The sequence below is a fragment of the Carcharhinus amblyrhynchos genome, chromosome 1 (genome assembly GCF_965287045.1).
Source record: "Carcharhinus amblyrhynchos chromosome 1, sCarAmb.v2.hapA, whole genome shotgun sequence".
In the NCBI taxonomy this organism is placed as follows: domain Eukaryota; kingdom Metazoa; phylum Chordata; class Chondrichthyes; order Carcharhiniformes; family Carcharhinidae; genus Carcharhinus; species Carcharhinus amblyrhynchos.
Genome location: NC_137324.1, coordinates 80,889,996 through 80,912,670, shown reverse-complemented (window position 1 = coordinate 80,912,670; position 22,675 = coordinate 80,889,996). Strand labels below are relative to the sequence as shown.

General features: G+C 41.9%; 1 protein-coding gene across 12 annotated transcripts in view; it reads right to left on the bottom strand.

The window, feature by feature from the left end:
• Positions 1 to 22,675, bottom strand: part of fryl (furry homolog, like) — a 474,495-nt gene that overhangs the window by 343,049 nt on the left and 108,771 nt on the right. For all 12 annotated transcript variants that reach the window (XR_013886541.1, XM_080187850.1, XM_080187842.1 and 9 more), the window contains one exon: positions 2,677 to 2,876. Coding sequence is in view for 11 of the 12 variants with exons in the window: in XM_080187867.1 (XP_080043993.1) it covers positions 2,677 to 2,876 (200 nt within the window). In the remaining variant the exon portion in view is untranslated. The remainder of the gene's footprint in view (positions 1 to 2,676; positions 2,877 to 22,675) is intronic.

Genomic DNA, 22,675 nt, shown 5'->3' with positions numbered 1-22,675 from the left:
GCCTTGGTGGTTATTTTCCAGACGTCGCTGGATTCCGGGGAAGTGTCGGAAGATTGGAAAACGGCTAATGTTACGCCGTTGTTTAAGAAGGGTGCCAGGCAAAAGGCGGGGAATTATAGGCCGGTTAGTTTAACGTCTGTGGTAGGTAAAATGTTAGAATCCGTCATTAAGGAGGAAATTGCGAGGCATCTTGAAGGGAATTGCTTGATAGGGCAGACGCAACACGGTTTCATTAAAGGGAAGTCGTGTCTGACAAATTTACTGGAGTTCTATGAGGATGTGTCTAGGGCGGTGGATAGAGGAGAGCCGGTGGATGTGGTCTTTCTGGATTTTCAGAAGGCGTTTGATAAGGTACCTCACAAGAGGTTACTGCAGAAGGTCAGAGGACATGGAGTTGGGGGTAGGGTGTTAGCGTGGATAGAGGATTGGTTGTCAAATAGGAGGCAGAGAGTGGGGGTCAATGGGTGCTATTCGGATTGGCGGTTGGTGACTAGTGGGGTGCCCCAGGGGTCGGTGCTGGGGCCTCAGCTATTTACCATTTATATAGATGATCTGGAGGAGGGAACCGAGTGTAGGGTGTCGAAATTTGCTGATGACACCAAGATTGGGGGAAAGGCAAATTGTGCGGAGGGTGTGGAGAGTCTGCAGAAGGATCTAGATAGGCTGGGCGAATGGGCCAGGAAATGGCAAATGGAACTTAATGTTGGCAAGTGTGAGGTGGTCCACTTTGGTAGGAAGAATGGTAGGAAGGACTATTACTTACGTGGCGAAAAACTGCAGCAGGCGACGGTGCAGAGGGACCTCGGGGTCCTTGTGCATGAGTCGCAAAAACCCAGCCTGCAGGTGCAGCAGGTGGTCAGGAAGGCGAATGGGATGCTGGCCTTCATAGCGAGGGGGATTGAATATAAAAGTAGGGAGGTCTTGCTGCAGCTGTATAGGGCATTGGTGAGGCCGCAGCTGGAGTACTGTGTGCAGTTTTGGGCGCCGCACCTGCGCAAGGATATTTTGGCCTTGGAGGGAGTGCAGAGGAGGTTTACTAGGCTGATACCGGAGTTGAGGGGGTTGAGCTATGAGGAGAGGCTGAATAAACTAGGCTTGTACTCGTTAGAGTTTCGAAGAATGAGGGGAGATCTCATTGAGACGTATAAGATGATGAATGGGATGGATAGGATAGAGGTGGAGAGACTCTTCCCGCTCAAAAAAGACAGTAGGACTAGGGGGCACAGCCTCAAGATAAAGGGGGGGCGGTTTAGAACGGAGTTGAGGAGGAACTTCTTCACTCAAAGGGTGGTGAATATCTGGAATTCTCTGCCCTTTGAAGTGGTGGAGGCTGCCTCGCTAAATATTTTTAAGAAGCGGGTTGATGGGTTTTTGATAAGAGAGGGGATTAAGGGTTATGGGGAGAGGGCGGGAAAGTGGAACTGAGCCACGACAGATCAGCCATGATCTTATTGAATGGCGGGGCAGGCTCGAAGGGCCAGATGGCCTACTCCTGCTCCTATTTCTTATGTTCTTATGTTCTTATGTTTTCTAGCACATGCTATTTGTGGCATACTTAAATAGAAATAGTGTATTGTCAATTGCCATGCTGCAACAAAATGAACCGTCTCACACTTCTCATCAACATACTTTTAGTCTGTTCCTTTAGTCTCAACCCAATAGATGCTGAAATAAATTCTGCTTCAGAAACAGTCACTCACATTAATCCTCTACTAAAATTAACACAAACCTTCACTTATTACACACTCACTTATTATTTAACTTTTAATTTGGTGTATTATCCATAAGTTTTTACAACATGGAAGGAAGCCATTCAGCCCATTCTGTCTCTGCCCTGTATTTAATGTTTTTACTAATTTTCTCCCTTCCACAATGATCACTCTGCATTATGAAAAGCCTTGTGGCATGTATGTAGCTATACTAGCATCCCTGAAAAGAACTAGAGCTTTGTAAAACGAAAAACAAAATCCAAAGTAATTATTATTTGTTAAAGTAACTGAAGTTGATTGGTTTAGAAAATCAACTGAATAAAAAACCAATCATAAATTTGTTCCAGGCACTGGACAAATATTGATCAAAAAAACAACTATCCCTACAAAAACAACCAAACTTGTCAACCCCTCTGTCGAGTGAGTATTCAGGTACTACAAACTTGATCAAATGGTTCAAATAATTTCTTCCAACTACTTTGAGCAGCCAGATTTTGAGCGCTAACTGTACACATCTCAAAATGAAATTACTAACATATGAAACAAGAACTTGCATTTACATAATGATTTTGTGGTAGAAAAATATACCAGGATGTTTCATAAATGAGAAAAGGGAACAGAGATCTAACCACTGAGAACTAGGAAAGGCAGCTGAAAACTTTAGTGAAAAGTTGTTTTTGCAAAGGCTTGAAATCAGTGAGCAAGGTAGCATTAGGGATTTGTGATTTCCATTGGGTTAAGGTTCCTCTGCCTGCAGTTGGGCAGAAAAATGCAACAAACGTATAGAATCAATTGCCCAAGTCTACTCCCACAGAATCAGATATGGAGTAGCATTAATGAGATTTCTCCAACCATTATCCTTGGTCGGGGAAGGTGCTACAGTGCTGCTTAAAGAGTTATAGGGAAAATATAAGAAAAATTAATGATCTTCTCTCTTTTTAATTGTTTTAACTCAAATTTGACTTACCAATGGTTCAGCCATCACAACTTCAATCTTTTTTTCAGCCTGGACTGTGAATTCTGCAAAGAGGCTCTTAATAACATATTCCCCAGGTTTGATGTCCGGGTCAATGGTGATGTTTGACATTGTGACACTCTTCTTTTCCCAGGTGGGATTACTACCTGGAGAAATACGGCGTCGGGTTACGGTACTAACAGGTGCTGATGCTGCATAAAAACACAAAAAAATACTTATGATGGTTGGCTGGCAAGAAGCATGCAGCACAGTATTGTAAGTAGCTTAAACTATGACAACAGAAGATTATATATATCAATCAGCAAATTAACAACATACATTTCTATAGCATTCCCAATAGAGAAACATATCTCACAACAATTTAGAAAGAAAGAAAAAAATTAGGTGGAAGTTTTGAAAACACAATTAAACCAAAAAAGCTTTTAGGTGCTTTTGACAGCAGATAGTGACAAGGTGAATAGATTTTGAAATTCTAGAAGCCAAAGACAAAATGGTTGTAAGAACGGCATAGTGGACTACAGGGAACAAGACAATGATCCAATTACGAAGAAGTCATTTGCTTGGAAATGATAGAAGTAATGGGTGTGTGGGTCTTTCTACGGGGAAAAATATAAACTGCTGAATGCTGACTTAGTTGAATTTGTGGAACCAGGGATGTTAGCAAGGAGATGGCTGAAGTCGTCGAAGCTTGAAGTGATAAAGGAGCAATGTGGATCGTACCGGCTGGGACAATGGGAGTGACAGACAAGGTAAGAAGTCTGACAACACCAGGTTTAAGTCCAACCGATTTATTTGATAGTAAACGCCCAAGCTTTCGAGGTTTCCCTCTTCGTCAGGTGAATGGAGAGTTCTGGCCTCAGACAGTGCATATAACAGCATAGACAGTTTACAGATTATTCATTAGAATGCGAATCTTTACACCTAACCTGCTATTCAAGTCTTAAAGTGGCTAACAATGTGAGTGGAAGGAGCACTGAGCACAGGTTAAAGTGATGTGTATTGTCTCCAGACGCTGTCTAATCAGTAATCTGTAAACTGTCTGTGCTGTTATATGCACTGTCTGAGGCCAGAATTTTGCAAAAGCAACGAAAGATAGTAAAAAGATTTGGGGTAATGAGAGGGATGTGTCAGAAGATTTCGGAGAATCTGCTATCAGAGAGATCTTCAAAGAAGTACAGTCTTTTCTAATAAGGTTGAGGAAGACAAAAACGTCAAGGAAATCAAGAAGCAAAGGAGGGTGAACTCATGAAAAGATTATAGGGCCTAACAACATTATGGATCAACTATTAATCCAAAAATTCAACTGATGTTCTGGGGACTTGGGTTTGAATCCCACCACTGCAGCTGGTGGGATTTGAATTCAATAAAATATATATTGTCGGAAAAACCCATCTCATTCACTAATATTCTTTAGCCATCCTTATCTGGTCTGGCCTACATGTGGCTCTAGAGCCACAACTGTGTGGTTGACTCTCAACTGCCCTCTGAAATGGCCTAGCAAGCCACTCAGTTCAAGGGCAACTAGGGATGGGCAATAAATGCTGGCTAGCCAGCGATGCTCACGTCTCACAAATAAATTTTTTAAAAATTGAGGGAAGATAGTAGCAAGAAGAAATGCAAGTCCAAAATCCAAAATATAGGTTATAGAACATAAGAACATAAGAAATAGGAGCAGGAGTAGGCCAACTAGCCCTTCGAGCCTGCCCCGCCATTCAATAAGATCATGGCTGATCTGTCGTGGCTCAGTTCCACATTCCCGCCCTCTCCCCATAACCCTTAATCCCCTCTCTTATCAAAAACCCATCAACCCGCGTCTTAAAAATATTTAGCGAGGTAGCCTCCACCACTTCAACGGGCAGAGAATTCCAGAGATTCACCACCCTTTGAGTGAAGAAGTTCCTCCTCAACTCTGTTCTAAACCGTCCCCCCTCTATCTTGAGGCTGTGCCCCCTAGTCCTACTATCCTTTCTGAGCGGGAAGAGTCTCTCCACCTCTATCCTATCCATCCCATTCATCATCTTATACAAGTCATTCATCCAATACTGGAATAAAACAAAACAGGCTCATTTTCACACACGATATATTTGCAAACTTGCTTCTCCACTTTTCTGTTTTACTGATCTTTATCCCCATCTTGGTCCAGATATTATTGTTTCTTTTAATATTGTAGTACCAGGGGTCAAAAGTATGTCAGCAAAACTCATCAAAAGACTCACTGATTGTATCTTTATTGTAGTCAATCTTTTTAGCCTTGAAACAAAAGGGAAACATTTGTGTCCATGGAAATAACTTGTCAGGTCAAAGCATTATCCTGTGCATGCTCAAAATTGCTAGTTAGATTTCTCATACATGAATCAATTTTTTGCTATTCCAGTACAAACTACACAGAAGTTATTTAAAATCAAGTCAATTCAAAGCATTTCAGAATTAACTATTTAATTAACAAGGGCCTCAGTAATGCTGTGCTACTGTTTATACCCAACATGGTGGAATAGCAGCTGACCAACAGGGTTACATACATTTACCTTCACTTAATTTGCAGAATTTCACTGCTGTTTTTACTGCAAAATTTGGCCAATGGGGCTGTCAGCACCCATTATTGTTTGAGTGTAAATCGGAGAGTAACTTCTCGCAGTTAAACTCTTAAATCAGGAGGCTGGTGTCCAAGGTGCTGTGCTCTTCCAGAAGCTTTGCTACACCAGCATCTATTCAAAAGATTTAGGATTGGAGTCCACTCAAAGGCCTAAAGTGCTTACTTGATAGTTTCCCACTAAACACTGCAGGGAAAGTTAAGAGTTTGAACATTCCAGTCTAAGTTAACTTTTAGCAGTGTGATAAGTCTTAAATTCTGAAAAACAACCTCTCTGGCACTAAAAAGTAACTTTTATATGTGTGGAATCTCATTCCACCAGATTCTAAATATTGTTGGATTTTTTAAAAAAATGTAAATACTTTCTCAAACTTTTTTTTCTGTGTCTATTATTTGCCTCTCTTTCTTTTTCTCTCCATTTCACTTGCTAACTTACACTTCCTGGCTCAGACTGCATGGTTCAGTGATGATTGTTCAATCTGATTGGTTAAGGACATATACAATTGTTTTGCCTGAGATCCCAGATCTCCTCCAGAGAATGCGTACTGTTTTGAACCAGAGTACAAAAGTCTGTAGAAAGACTGTGTATAAGTGTAATGAAAAGTGAGCACCATTTGTTCACTGCTGACCATAAAACCTAGATGTTTCAGCTATCAAAGTCTAGGTTCACTTGGACAATCCCCAGCATGGGGCGGTTGGCTCATGATTCAGTTGCCGTTTGGAGTCACTCACTGTCGACTTTCTCCCGCAGCAGTGAATGCTCCTGATATCTCGTTCATTTTCACCATCTGCGGCCAGAGCCAAGGCCCAGCTTTCTTTCTTGAACCCACAGAAGCAAACTAATTCCAGCCGTCTCCACCTGGCAGCAGGTGAAAAGAAGCAGATTCCAGGAAAGTGGAACTCCCGCCAACCCAGCTCAGAGTCAGCACTTGCTCCTGCGACACTGTCCTCAAAAGTTGCAGCAGGACATAAATAGGATGCAGGACTGGGCGGAGAAATGGCAGATGGACTTCAACACGGATAAATGTGTAATCGTCCATTTTGGCAGAACCAACGGGAGGAACGAGTACACTATCAAGGGCAGGAGTCTTAGTAGTGTTGAAGAGCAGAAGGATCTTGGGGTCCGGGTCCACAGGACTCTTAAATCGGCCTCGCAGGTGGAGGATGTGGTCAAGGAGGCGTATGGTGTATTGGCCTTCATTAATCGAGGGATTGAGTTTAGGAATCGGGAGGTAATGCTGCAACTTTATAAGACCCTTGTCAGGCCTCATTTGGAGTACTGTGCGCAGTTCTGGTCGCCTCACTATAGGAAAGACGTAGAAGCTATTGAAAGGGTACAGAGGAGATTTACAAGGATGTTGCCTGGACTGGGAGGCATGCCTTATGAAGTTAGGTTGAGGGAGCTGGGACTCTTCTCCCTGGAGAGACGAAGGTTGAGAGGCGACCTGATAGAAGTTTATAAAATGTTGAGAGGAATAGATAGGGTGGATTCTCAGAGGCTATTTCCCCAGGTTGAAATGGTCGCTACGAGAGGACACATTTAAGGTGCGGGGAGGAAAGTACAGAAGTGATGTTAGGGGTAAGTTTTTCACTCAGAGGGTGGTGAGTGAATGGAATCGGCTGCCGTCAGTGGTGGTGGAGGCGAACTCGCTGGGGTCTTTTAAAAGACTTCTGGATGAGTATATGGGGTTTAATGGGATTGGGGGTTATAGATAGGTCTATAGATTGGTAGGTGTTGATGTGATCGGCGCAACTCGTGGGCCGAAGGGCCTGTTTGTGCTGTAGTGTTCTATGTAACCCAGCTGCCTGATCCGGACAGAAATCCCCCTAAATCTGGAAAATCACCTGCTCAATCTGAGAAACCACCCCAATATGTAACATAAGAAACATAAGAAATAGGAGCAGGAGTAGGCCATCTAGCCCTCGAGCCTGCCCCGCCATTCAATAAGATCATGGCTGATCTGTCGTGGCTCAGTTCCACATTCCCGCCCTCTCCCCATAAACCCTTAATCCCCTCGCTTATCAAAAACCCATCAACCCGCGTCTTAAAAATATTTAGCAAGGCAGCCTCCACCACCTCAACAGGCAGAGAATTCCAGAGATTCACCACCCTTTGAGTGAAGAAGTTCCTCCTCAACTCCGTTCTAAACCGTAACATCAGCCCCTTAATACGTAACGTCAACCCCTCAATCCAAAATCACTCAAAATGAAAATTTCTCACTCCCCAATCAAGATGACACCAGACAAGGTGACTTCTTGCAAGCTGTCCTCAGCGTACCTACAAATTCCCTCTTTTACTCTTGTTCTATGCTCTTGAACTTAATTCTAATTTGTTTAAAATTTTCTATATTCTACACCCGCTTCTTTCCTTCTCCCCTGTGTACTCCATGAATGGTATGCTTTATCTCTAAAGTATGCAAGAAAGAATTCTTTTCACTATGTCCCAATAATAAATCTAAATGAGGAAAGGTTAAATAGGTTGGCATTCTACTCATTGGAATTTAGAAGGATGAGATGGGATCTTATTGAAACACATAGGATTCATCAGGGCTTGACAGGGTAAATAATCAGAGGACGTTTCACCTCTTGGGAGAGTCTAGGACCTGATGGCATTGTCTCAGAATAAAGGGGTGCTAATTTAAGATTGAAATGTGGAGGAATTTCACTTTTCAGCGGGTTGAGTGTCTTTGTAACTTCTTGCCACAGAGAGCTTTTAGGGCAGAGTCATTGTGTATATTTAAGGCTGAGATAGATTTTTGATCAGTGAGAGAATCGAGGGTTTCAGGGAAAGGGCAAGAAAAAAGAACATGAGGAATGTTGGATCAGCCATGATCCTATTGAATGTCAGAGCAGGCTCGAGGGGCCTACTCCTGTTTCTATTTCTTCTGGTCTTCAAGTGCCTACCCAATTTATTTTTGATCATCTCTGCTTCCACCACCTGTGCACAGAAAGAGTTAGCACAAACGGGTCTTTTTCTGGTTTGAAGGATGTAATGAGTGATGTGCCACAGGGATCAGTGCTGGGACCTCAACCTTTTACAATTTATATAAATGACTTGGATGAAGGGAGGATACATTGCTAAATTTGCTGACGACACAGATAGATCAGAAGCTAAATTATGAAGGGGACGTAAGAAGGCTACAATGGGACATAGGTTAAGCGAATGGGCAAAAATCTGGCAAATGGAGTATAATGTGGACAAATGTGAAGTTGTCCATTTTTGCAGGAAGAATAAAAATGTTATTTAAATAGTGAGAGATCTGAGAGCTCTGAGATGCAGCGGGATCTGGGGTCCGAGTGCATGAATCACAAAAAGCTAATATACAAGTACAGCAAATAATTAGAAAAGCTAATAGAATGTCATCATTTATTTGGGGGGGGGGGACTGAATACAAGGCATTGATGAGACCACATATGGAGCACTATTTATTGTATTGGTCTCTTTATTTAAGATACAAATACTTTAGAAATAGTTCAGGTTTACAAGACTAATACCAGGAATAGATGGTTTGTCTTATGAGGAAAAGTTGGATGAGGCTAGGTTTGTATCCACTAGAGTTTAGAGGAGTGAGAAGTGACTTGAGTGAAACATTTAAGATTCTGAGGGGTATTCGCAGAGTGGACGTGGAGAGGATGTTTCCTCTTGTCAGAGAATCTAGAGCTAAGTGTCACTGTTTGAAAATATGGGATGTTCATTTAAAACAGAGATGAGGAGAAATATCTTCTGAGGTTTGTCAAGTGGGTGAAAGGGACATCAAGGATAGGCAGGAATGTGGGATTGAGGTTACAATCAGATCAGCCATGATCTTACTGAATGGCAGAGCTGGCTTGAAGAGCCAAGCTGCCTGCCCCTACCCCCAACTTGTGTGTTCATATGTTCTTCTACACATGCTTCCTGCATCTCTTGACCAAAGCCTCTAATGCGTCTGAGCTCTCAAGACATCAACCAATGGAACTGCTTTTTATTAGTATATCTTATCTAAATCTGTCAAAATCTTATACACCTCTGTTAAATTGAACCTTATTTGCATGAAAGAGAACCACACCAACTTCTCTAACATAAGAATTTATTAATGCGTTTGTAGTTAAGTTACATGAAACTTTTTTAAAATGTTCACAATGAAGAAAAGCTCGAGAATGGACTGTTTCTAAAGCCAAGCAACCTCTCATGATTACCTAATTGCAGTTTTTCAAACTCTGTATTGAAAATCCTGGAACCTGCAATTGAACTGAGAGCAGCTCTCTTATCTATAATACAAAGCTAGAAGACAAGCTATCTAACTATTAATGCCCCCATATAAAGCCTTGTCGCCCTCTTGGAACTGGGGTGCGATGTTTTGATTCCCTGAAGCAGAACCATCCTATACTACCAAAACTGCACTGAATTAGTTAGTTCTTACAGTGCTTGTGCTTAAGTACCAAATATTCTCAGGACACGCTGCTGATTAGTTTCAATGATTCCTTAAAATTACATCTGTTAAAACTGGGGGAATAGTTGGGTTTTCTTGCAAGTATCTCGACAAACACACTTTTCTTAGCCATCAAACTGCTTAAACTGAGTTCACTGCAATTAATTTACATCATGATTTTAGAAAGAAAATGCTCTCAACACAAGCGCTTGTTTTTGCCATTTAATCCTTATTGTTAGAGAATATTGCAGCTATCATCCATTTTCCACATTTGAGCATTCTACTTCATAATGCTCAAAACCTTATGTGCACACAATAAAATTAAAATAATATTTTAAAATTGAACGAGCAATACATACTAGAAAGGGTTAATCTTCCAAAACAAAATAACTTGACAGTTTACATAAGAACATAAGAAATAGGAGCAGGAGTAGGCCATCTGGCCCTTTGAGCCTGCCCCGCCATTCAATAAGATCATGGCTGATCTGTCGTGGCTCAGTTCCACATTCCCGCCCTCTCCCCATAACCCTTAATCCCCTCTCTTATCAAAAACCCATCACTTATCATTTTTGTTAATTAGAGTACACTATAGTGTGTGCATATAGGGCTTTCATATAAACTGTATGGCAATTTTCAATCATAACACTTAATGGAACAGGAAATGTCTGCCCAGTGATTAGATGGTTGCTAAGAGCAGCATAGTGTTTTGGCAAATTAATGGAATTGTAAAACAACATAACTGCTCATAAGCAGTCATGAGTTCAAAAGTCAGTGTTTTCAGTGCCACAGGAGATTAGCAGATTCTCACACCCTCAGGCAGTACCAGGCTATTCATTGTACAATGGGCTAACCCTTTCTTCCCAGAATAAATTCTGGGATGGTTACATCAATTTTACAGTTTTTCCCATAACTTGATTGTGTTTTTTTCCAATTTTCCCATGCTCAGGTACAGTTTCATGAACGGATCTCCGATATATAGATGGACTTAAGGGGAATTAAGGGAAATACTGCAAAAATTCCTGATAGGACAAGATGAAGTAGGGTGGGAGGAAGCTCGTATGGAGCATAACCATCACAGACTAGTTAGGCCAAATGTTTGTGTACTGTAATTTCTATATAATTCTGGCTAGGTTTTCAACTTTTCCAAATTGCCCAGGGGTCACCGAGAATGAACACTGATCTCCAAACTATTGGTGCTTGAAATCCAAGTGAAAAATACTTGCAGCTGTGTCTCATGCCTGTGTGCCTATGTACTTTCACTTCTCCTGTGACCACAGCCTGCATCCTACCACTATGAACCATTTCCTTCCTCTCATTTCAGGAAATATGGAATTTCCATTGACCACTGGTCCCACCTGGTCAACATAACTTCACTGGAAATGTGACTTTGCCACATTTATGTGACAGCAGTAGATGGACCAAGACCAGCAAATTCCAGATTTAACATTTCAACTACTCAACCAAATGTGGTTGAAACAGGTAAGAAACATCATTCTGATGATGAAAGAGAATAGGAACTTTTCTTATGCAATTTGTCATTATTGATGTACCTGCTATAAAACCTGTGCTCCAAATTGGTCACGGTGGCCAATAAGCAATATCTACAAAGTATGTGAAGTAGCATGTTACAGATTTTAAGCAAGTGGAGGCAGGGAAAGCAGAGAGGGAAAGAAAGAAGAAAAGGGAATATCTGTGACAGGCTAGGAAGCAGGAAAAGTGAAATGACAAAAGAGATGATGGTGCAAGGCAAAAGGGGATTATGTGAAGAAAGTGGAGAAGCAAAAAGATGAACCTGGAGGAGGTATAAATGAGAAAAGCAGAATCATCAAACATTACTACCAAAAGAAATGGGGACAGTGGTTATGATCTGGAATTGTTACATTGAACACTGAGCCTGGAAGGCTGTAAATGCCTAACTAAAAGAAGAGGTGCCATTTGTTGAATTTGCATTGAACATCACTGAAAGTGTGGGAGACCAAAAACTTATCCAGTCTCTTCTCATTTATATCCATAACTTTTCCAAAACACTCCATCATTTTTAAGTTTCTGATGTTTACTATCTCTTTTAGCACAAACATCTAATCCCTCTATATCTCCATTCCATAGTAGAATGACTTAACAGCCCTCCGCTTCTTCCTTGAGTATAGGCGAAAACTGTCCCCACTCCATCACATCCTCCTCTGTTGAAACAATCCTATTCTCAAAATGAACACTTTTTCTTTGGTTGCACTCACTTCCCCCAAATAAGTGCTGTTACTATGGGAATGTCTGTGGATCCTAGTAGCTATGGCTACCTTTTGTGCATTGTGGAGCATTCTTTATTCCAGTTATATTCAGGTCACCTCCTACCTCCTTTTCCAGGACATCAATGGCTATCAGTGCTGTTTTCTGTTCTTGACCTAGCTAGAAAATTTGATCAATTTTGCTTCCAATTTCCACTTTTCCCTCATCTTGGTCCATCCAACTCTACCTTTCCTCAAACTCTCTAGCTCCACTTCCATTAAACTTTATTAAATTTCTATTAATTTCTATTAAACTTTCTATTAAACTACCTCACAAGAGGTTATTGCAGAAGGTCAGGGGGCATGGAGTTGGGGGTAGGGTGTTAGCGTGGATAGAGGACTGGTTGTCAAATAGGAGGCAGAGAGTGGGGGTCAATGGGTGCTATTTGGATTGGCGGATGGTGACTAGTGGAGTGCCCCAGGGGTCAGTGCTGGGGCCTCAGCTATTTACCATTTATATAGATGATCTGGAGGAGGGAACCGAGTGTAGGGTGTCGAAATTTGCTGATGACACCAAAATTGGTGGAAAGGCAAATTGTGCGGAGGGTGGTGAGAGTCTACAGAAGGATCTAGATAGGCTGGGCAAATGGGCCAGGAAATGGCAAATGGAATTTAATGTTGGCAAGTGCGAGGTGGTCCACTTTGGAAGGAATAATGGTAGGAAGGATTATTACTTACGTGGAGAAAAACTGCAGCAGGCAACGGTGCAGAGGGACCTCGGGGTCCTTGTGCATGAGTCACAAAAACCCAGCTTGCAGGTGCAGCAGGTGGTCAGGAAAGCGAATGGGATGCTGGCCTTCATCGCGAGGGGGATTGAATATAAAAGTAGGGAGGGTCTTGCTGCGGCTGTATAGGGCATTGGTGAGGCCGCAGCTGGAGTACTGTGTGCAGTTTTGGGCGCCGTACTTACGCAAGGATATTTTGGCCTTGGAGGGAGTGCAGAGGAGGTTTACTAGGCTGATGCCGGAGTTGAGGGGGTTGAGCTATGAGGAGAGGCTGAATAAATTAGGCTTGTACTCGTTAGAGTTTAGAAGAATGAGGGGAGATCTCATTGAGACGTATAAGATGATGAATGGGATGGATAGGATAGAGGTGGAGAGACTCTTCCCGCTCAGAAAGGGTAGTAGGACTAGGGGGCACAGCCTCAAGATAAAGGGGGGGGCGGTTTAGAACGGAGTTGAGGAGGAAGTTCTTCACTCAAAGGGTGGTGAATCTCTGGAATTCTCTGCCCGTTGAAGTGGTGGAGGCTACCTCGCTAAATATTTTTAAGACACGGGTTGATGGGTTTTTGATAAGAGAGGGAATTAAGGGTTATGGAGAGAGGGCGGGAATGTGGAACTGAGCCACGACGGATCAGCCATGATCTTACTGAATGGCGGGGCAGGCTCGAGGGGCTAGTTGGCCTACTCCTGCTCCTATTTCTTATGTTCTTATGTTTCCATTATAAACTTACTGATCTCCAGAGCTACCATGACTATACTTCCACGCCCCACAAGTATCCTGTGAGAACTCTATACCATTCTCACATCCTGTCCATCTGTGCCACATCTATCCTGATGATGCCACCTTCCATACTAGTGCTTCTAATAAGTCTTCCTTTTTCCTCAATTTGTGTTCATTGCATTTCTTGCATGTCTACTCTCATCATAACCTATCCCCTCCCTCCTCCCAGAATTTCTTTTTTTTCTCCATAAGCCTCCATATCCAACAGATCTCCCTCTGGTATTTCTATTACCTCCTTTGTGACACCATCACTAAAAACCTTCAATACGCGTTCCTTCAAAATGGTACAGTTGCACAGGTGCTTTGCCCTGCACTGAAACGTGATGTCCAGGGGCTGACATTTTGAGCACAAATGTGTGCCCACGCAACAATCTTACTGTGACCATAGACAAAATTACCAGGCCATCCACAAGGAAGAGAAATTAGAGGGAAACATTGTTTCTCTCCCCTCCCCTTTCAGCTTTCCAAACAGGCTGCTCTCCCCTATGATACCCTTGTCCTTCTCTCAAATTATCTCCAATGTTCCACCCTTTTCAACCTCTTCTCTTCCCACTGTCCAGAACGCCAAATACTCCTTAAATACAAAGCAATGATTTCTATGTACTTTCAATATAGCATACACTGCTTTTGCTGTTTGTGTTGTGGTCTCCTCTATATCCATGTCTTTGTTCTTGTCTCATTACTATCCCCTATCCCTTTCCATTTAAATTTCCAGTGTTCCACTTCATCACAGACCTTTCCTTTGGTTCTTTGTTCCCCCACCACCAGCCCCCACCCCACCCCTGACTTCCAGTCTCTCCTTGCTTAACTCCTGTTATATCTCAACTTTTACTGGTTCTAATGAAAGGTATAGACCTGAAACATTAAGATAAAGATAAAATACTGTGGATACTGGAATCTGAAACAAAAACAGAAAATGCTGAAGAAGCTCAGCAGGTCTGACAGCATCTGTGGAGAGAGAATAGAGCCAATGTTGAGAGTCTGGATGATCCTTCATCTGAAACATTAACTTTGTTTCCCTCACCATTGATGTTCCCTGACCCAAGTATTTCCAATATTTTCTGTTTCTTGAAAAAAATTCTCACATCTAGATTATTTCATATTGTTATGAAGTTTGAACAGGGAGAGATGTGTGATAAATTCTTCTGTTTCTCACCTCTTGGCTGAACACAACCGAAGAGGTTTTGAGAAAAGTTTGAGAAAACCCCTTGAGTGGTGTGGCTTTAAAGAACAGACACAAAACAGGCTTTCATGCAAATTTAAATCAAAGGAAAAGATGAACACTTGAAATGCAATTGCACAACACTCACCTGTCACACAAACCAGATAAATATACACAAGAATGGATAATTTCTGAAGGTATAACGTGTGTGAATAATTTATTGGATTAAAAAGTGTGACCTCTAATCAGTTTTCAAGATAATTGAAATGTTGCAGGCCTGAAAAATGTCTTTTGATGCAATGAGGAAAACTGAACTGAAAGTCAGAGGTCTCTGGTGATGAATTCACACTGGTTCACCCCAAACAACAGCAATCATCTGGCTTTTCAGTCAAAGCTGGTCAAGCCCCAGGAATAAAGACTTTACTCTGGCAGGTAAAAGCAATAAGCTCTAATTCTCCATCTTTTAAGGGAGGGTCCTCCATTTGGGAAAGGCTTAAGATTGCTTCCCATCCCAACTATGTTTTTGTATCCAGACTGATCTGCCCTTTCCTTGTGAATTAATAAAGTACCTTCCAGGTATTTCTTATCACAAGCCAGTTTCCATTATGTTACAACAGTACCACTGTTGTTTTCACAACACTGTTTTCCATTGTCCAGAGAATGGGTTGACAGCAAACCACTCACCATACAAAGGTGGCATTCACTACCTCATTAACATTCCAATTATGGTTAGGCTCGGAAATATTTTAACTTGAAAGATCTTCATGGGGCCAGCAAGTCTAGCAGCTAATGTCAAATGATTAACAATAACCAACACCTGGAAAGGCTATTTGCATGTTAATTTTACCTGTGTTCTGACTTGTGTTTCTGTGGAAGTACGGAAACCATTGAAGAAGTCACCTGGAGACCATTTTGTGAAAGTACTGTTCATATTCCATGGTGCTTTAAAAAGTAAAATATCCCTCTCCCAACAAGCTTTACGGGCAAATGACATGACAATCACAAGTTGTAAATTAGCCAGTTACAACAAAGCAGCTCTATGTAAGCTATGCAAAGTGGCTGTGATATGTGAATAATTTTCCAGACTTTGTCCTGGAACACAGACTCCTATCTACATGACACAATTCAAAAATGTTTCTAAGTTTTATAAGTAGTTTTAATAAATTCTTGAGATCCATGACATAACGGTACTGAAAATGCTTGAGTACCAATCACTAATCTTAGGTGAGTATAGTAACACTGAAAACAGTGGATAAACATCACGTGATTAAACCTCAAGGAATACAGAATAGACAACCCTATGCTTGATATCATCAGGCTATTTGACTCAGAAAGCATCACAGCTTAGTATTATGCTACATTCATACGAACATTTGAATCAGGAGAAGGCTATTCAGCCCACGAACCTGCTACATCATTCAATAAGATTATGACTGATTTGACAGTGGCCCACCTCCATTTTCCTTTCTACCCCATACCCTTTGACTCCCTCATCAATCAACAATAGAATTCAACCTTAAAAATATTCAATGATCTTGCCTCCACAGGTCTACACAAACCGCAGGCCACATGTTCCTTTCATGCAGCCTTGGTTACAACATTTCCAAAGGCCATTTTTTGTACTATATTTTAATGATGAATTGATTGCCTAAGCCAGGTGTTCACAAAAATCCGTAAGCAATGGGGGTCACAAGTTCCTGTGTCAACTGTGAAGCAGAGACTCTGGCAGGACAGCCCTGGGATCAGTACCAAGTCCCGAGGCATGTGCTTGATTTATGTTTTCTTGCTTTGTGTTGGAGGATGTGGCGTAAGGGAGTGAGCTCTTAAGGTCTCAACACTGCCTTCATCAAAGCCTGCAAAATAATAATTGTGGAGAAAATGCGATTGCTTCCCATCCTCAGAATTCTACTCAATCACTCGATACCCTCCATTCCCCACTTTCAGAACTCACTCCCACACATCAACCAAATCAGGTGCCAGAGAAAGGAAACATATGGAAATGTATTTGAGTAAGTGCCAAGGTTGCCAATGCCACCCCCCCCCCCCCCCCCGTGTATTTCTAGCAGCTGCTTGAAGAGAACAATCTTCATATGCTGCCAGCTGAGCTTAAGTGGAGAGAAGCACAAACTTCTTTATTTTCTTTAATTTTCTTGTATTTTTCTTGGATTTTCAGAAGGCGTTTGACAAGGTACCTCACAAGAGGTTATTGCAGAAGGTCAGGGGACATGGAGTTGGGGGTAGGGTGTTAGCGTGGATAGAGGATTGGTTGTCAAATAGGAGGCAGAGAGTGGGGGTCAATGGGTGCTATTCGGATTGGCGGTTGGTGACTAGTGGGGTGCCCCAGGGGTCGGTGCTGGGGCCTCAGCTATTTACCATTTATATAGGTGATCTGGAGGAGGGAACCGAGTGTAGGGTGTCGAAATTTGCTGATGACACCAAGATTGGGGGAAAGGCAAATTGTGCGGAGGGTGTGGAGAGTCTGCAGAAGGATCTAGATAGGCTCAACTCCCCTCAACTCCGGTATCAGCCTAGTAAACCTCCTCTGCACTCCCTCCAGGGCCAAAATATCCTTGCGCAGGTGCGGCGCCCAAAACTGCACACAGTACTCCAGCTGCGGCCTCACCAATGCCCTATACAGCTGCAGCAAGACCTCCCTACTTTTATATTCAATCCCCCTCGCTATGAAGGCCAGCATCCCATTCGCCTTCCTGACCACCTGCTGCACCTGCAAGCTGGGTTTTTGCGACTCGTGCACAAGGACCCCGAGGTCCCTCTGCACCGTCGCCTGCTGCAGTTTTTCGCCACGTAAGTAATAGTCCTTCCTACCATTCTTCCTACCAAAGTGGACCACCTCACACTTGCCAACATTAAATTCCATTTGCCATTTCCTGGCCCATTCGCCCAGCCTATCTAGATCCTTCTGCAGACTCTCCACACCCTCCGCACAATTTGCCTTTCCCCCAATCTTGGTGTCATCAGCAAATTTCGACACCCTGCACTCGGTTCCCTCCTCCAGATCATCTATATAAATGGTAAAAGAGGACTTGCATTTATATCAAATTTCCATTAATTCCAAATGAACAGTGCAATCTCTCAGGTTCATTATCAGATGGCAAAATTGGACACATTTTTGTGGTTCATTAATTCAATCATCAGATGAAAAGAATTACTAACATCTTTATGATAGTGGGTCATTTGAAGCTTATTCATTTGTGTCACAAGCAGACTTACATTAACACTGCAATTAAGTTACTTTTAAGAAGTTAAGAAAATCCTCTAGTCACCATATTCCGGCTCCTGTTCAGGTATATGAAGGGAGAATTTAGCATGGCCAATGCACCCAACCAACACATCTTTCAGTACGTGGGAGGAAGCCAGAGCACCCAGAGGAAACCCACGGAGAAATGGGGAGAACATGCGGATTCTGCACAGACAGTGACCCAAGCCAGGAATCAAACTCGGGTCCCTGGCGCTGTGAGACAGCAACGCAACCACTGTGCCAACCAGAGGTCACCACTGACCAGAATCTTAGTTGGATCAGTCAAATCGACACTGAGAAAAGGCTGGATACTCAAGACACATGATGCATTATCTGACCAAACCTTTCCACCCTCTACAAGGCTTGTTACACATATAATAAAAAGTTTATTCTATATTAATTTGATGAGTACAATAGAAGTTCAACACTGTCCAGACCACGTAGTTCATTTGGCCAATGCTCCACCACAGCATGCACCACCTACAGGTTGCATGCAGCAAAGCACCACCATATAGCCACATAATCTCTACTACAAAGAAGAATAAAGGCAACAAGATCATGATAATGCCATCAACTCTAAATTTGCCTCCAAGGCCCAAACCCTCTTGGTTTGAATATAACTGCTACTTTTTCTACATTGGCATAATTCTGGAACTCCCTTGCTGGAATGCTACCACCTCACCCACCACAGAATCGGAACGGACGAGGGTCCAACAACGGAAATCTCCATTGACCTTGGGCGGGAATTTCTGATCTTGCCCGAGCGAGGCTGTACAATCCCCCTTCCCATCAAATACTAATATTCAGAAACATTCTCCAGGGAGGACAAATTGTGAGTGAGGGAAGGAATGAGGCCAAGGAGAGCGGGCATAAGAGTACAATCCAGATTGCAGCAATAAAAACCATATCATGTTGATAGGCCAGATTTCAACATTTTGTGCATCTTTATTGATTGAAACTTGTCAGGATAGCGAACACCAACATACAATATTTAAACAGTGATTCATGAATTCTCTAACTCTTTGAAAGATTGGCAAATTTTGAAAAATATTGAAGAAATGCATGAAAATGAAACATGTTGACACACTGTTAATTTGGAGCTGTTCACCATTTTATTTAGTAAAACGTTTCATTTCAAACTTGTCACCAATTTAGCTAGTTTTGAGCACCAACCACAAGCTACGTTGCCAAATACCAGAATATAAATTAGAAACCCCTCCATTAAGCAACAAAAACACAGACTCACATTTCAGAAAAATGATCAAATGGATACAAGTGTTCCACTTTCAATTTTCATTTCTGAAAGCACTTCCAATAATAATATTCATTTCCTGCGGTTCTTGGAAAAGTTTGAACATAAAGCAGAAATGCAATGTCTCCACCCTTGTAACAGACAACTGCAGGGTAATCATTAGTGAATTAACACCTGTGAATTTGCATCTTACACTGAACTAACTCATTAACCTGGAGCCAAATCTGACTACAAATTCTAATATTTAATTAATATTGTGTGAATGTAATTTAGAGAAGTCCAATGCTGGTCACAGATCTTGCATAAAAATATATTACTGGTGCCTGTGAGTGTGTTGTACAATGTGTTAAGTTACAATTAATGCTATTTGACTTAGGAGTTTTTTTTGGGATGAAGACCAAAACTTCAAAAGAATGCTAGTGACTTCAGTGAGGGATTTGGGGTTGTTTTCGCTGGAAAGAAGGCGGCTAAGAGGGGATCTTATTGAAACATATAAGATGATTAGAGGTTTAGATAGGGTGGATAGTGATAGCCTTTTTCCTCTGATGGAGAAATCTAGCACGAGGGGGCATGGCTTTAAATTAAGGGGGGGTAGTTATAGGACGGATGTTAGGGGTAGGTTCTTTACCCAGAGGGTGGTGAGGGATTGGAATGCCCTGCCTGCTGCAGTTGTAAATGCGCCTAGTTTGGGGGCGTTTAAGAGATCTGTGGATAGGTTTATGGATGAAAAGGGATTGGTTTAGGTTAGTGGGTCATTGTTTTGTAACTGGTCGGCGCAACATCGTGGGCCAAAGGGCCTGTTCTGCGCTGTAATGTTCTATGTTCTATGTTCTAACAAAAACCTTTATGTTTGATCAAGTGTTAAAGCATTTACCACCACTTGCTTTTGTATACTATGGAGCAGAGCAAAAATAATGGCTTCAGATTTTTTGATTTATTATTGTTACATGTATTAATGTAGAGTGAAAAGTATTGTTTCTTGCATGCTATACAGACAAAACATACCATTCATAAAGAAGGAAACGAGAGAGTGCAGAACGTAGTGTTACAGTCATAGCTAGGGTGTCGAGAAAGTTCAACTTAATGCAAGGTCTGACAGCAGCAGGGAAGATACTGTTCTTCATCTCATTTAACAAAATATGCTGCAGGGAGTTTCACAGATGGTTGGGGTGAGTTCATGATGGGATTTGAAGAGCACGGTTATGCATTGCAAATCATTGCTCTGATAGAGAACTAAGAACAGGAATGATGGATGTGACCCATGTCACGCATGTTTGGGATAGGCTACTAAGTAAGAAGTCTGACAATACCAGGTTTACGTCCAACCGTTTTATTTGATAGTAAACTCACAAGCTTTCGAGGTTAAACTCTTCGTCAGGCATCTCCACATCATGGACTACCAAGCCAGTTACATGCAGGTACATTGGAGTTTATGCATTTCCAGTGACATAGCCACTTCCAGAACCTCTGCCTTTAATGTTGTGCACTTTGTCTGACCATTGGTCTTATGCCTTGACATTGGACTTATTCTTTTATAAAATGCCTCAGGAGGCCCTGAATGTTAAAGGTGTTTTATAAATGCAGGTTTTTGTGGGAAAATAATACATAAATGCTTAAGTTCAAAGCGCTTCATCACTGTATTCCGAGATTCGACTGTCACTTCAAATCAGATGCTTGAAATAAAGCATTTTATCAAGGTCTTTTTTTGCAAAGTTGGAGGTAAAATTTCAATTGATCTTGTTGTTCGACAATGTAACAGATAATTTAAAATTCAAACCATTCTGCAGTATCCTAACATCAAGTTTACCAAGTTACAAACTTTTTTGTTTTTTAATTCAGGTTGATATATATTTGTATTTTTGTCGAGGTGCAGAATGAGGACACAACCCAGCAGGATGCAAAAAAAGGTAAAGGGATCAACAGCATGACCAAAGAAATAATACTTTACTTGGAGAATTTTGGAGGGAGGGAGCTGGCATGACAAAGCTATTTTGGGAAGAGGTTTCAAGGAGCATGAGCATAATAATGGAAATTTCAACCTCCAATTGTGTGATAAAGAATAAGCAGCAAACAACAATCAAGGAAGTAGAAGAGGTCAACTCGCTATTAAATAAAAGTACATCACCAACATGAACTTGCTGGGCCAAAAAGCTTGTTCTGTGCCCTACATATCCTATGTATATTTTCTGAGGTGTCTGCTCAAATGACCCTAAATATAGCTAAAGATGCTCCTGGAAAAGAAGCCAGAAGCACAATGGAGCAGAGCAAAAATAATGGCTTCAGATTTTTTGATTTATTATTGTTACATGTATTAATGTAGAGTGAAAAGTATTGTTTCTTGCATGCTATACAGACAAAACATACCGTTCATAAAGAAGGAAACAAGAGAGTGCAGAACGTAGTGTTACAGTCATAGCTAGGGTGTAGAGAAAGTTCAACTTAATGCAAGGTCTGACAGCAGCAGGGAAGATACTGTTCTTGAGTCGGTTGGTTCGTGACTGCAGACTTTTATATCTTTTTCCCGAAGGCAGAAGGTGGAAGACAGAATGTCCGGAGTGCATGGGGTCCTTAATTATGCTGGCTGCTTTGCCAAGGCAGTGAGAAATGTAGACAGAGTCAATGGATGGGAGGCTAGTTTGCGTGATGGATTGGGCTACATTCACGACTTTTTGTAGTTCCTTGTGGTCTTGGGTAGAGCAGGAGCCATACCAAGCTGTGAATCAACCAGAAAGAATGCTTTCTATGGTGCATCTATAAAAGATGGTGAGAGTTGTTGCTGACATGCCAAATTTCCTTAGTCTTCTGAGAAAGAGGCGTTGGTGGGCTTTCTTAATTATAGTGTTTCTTACTCTCGTTACTTGTTAAATTGAAAAAATAGATCATCCAGGACAAGCATGCAAGTAACCTCTGGTAACTTCAACAAGATTGAGAAGATAAACATATGAAAGAAACTCCACATTTGAAAATGTAAATCATTCAAAGCCTGCACAAACCACAGTTCACGATGCTGATTTCATTCATACAATATAAGAACATAAGAACATAAGAAATAGGAGCAGGAGTAGGCCATCTAGCCCTTCGAGCCTGCCCCGCCATTCAATAAGATCATGGCTAATCTGTTGTGGCTCAGTTCCACTTTCCCGCCCTCTCCCCATAACCCTTAATCCCCTCGCTTATCAAGAACCCATCAACCCGCTTCTTAAAAATATTTAGCGAGGCAGCCTCCACCACTTCAACGGGCAGAGAATTCCAGAGATTCACCACCCTTTGAGTGAAGAAGTTCCTCCTCAACTCTGTTCTAAACCACCTCCCCTTTATCTTGAGGCTGTGCCCCCTAGTCCTACTGTCTTTTTTGAGTGGGAAGAGTCTCTCCACCTCTATCCTATCCATCCCATTCATCATCTTATACGTCTCAATGAGATCTCCCCTCATTCTTCTAAACTCTAACGAGTACAAGCCTAGTTTATTCAGCCTCTCCTCATAGCTCAATCCCCTCAACTCCGGTATCAGCCTAGTAAACCTCCTCTGCACTC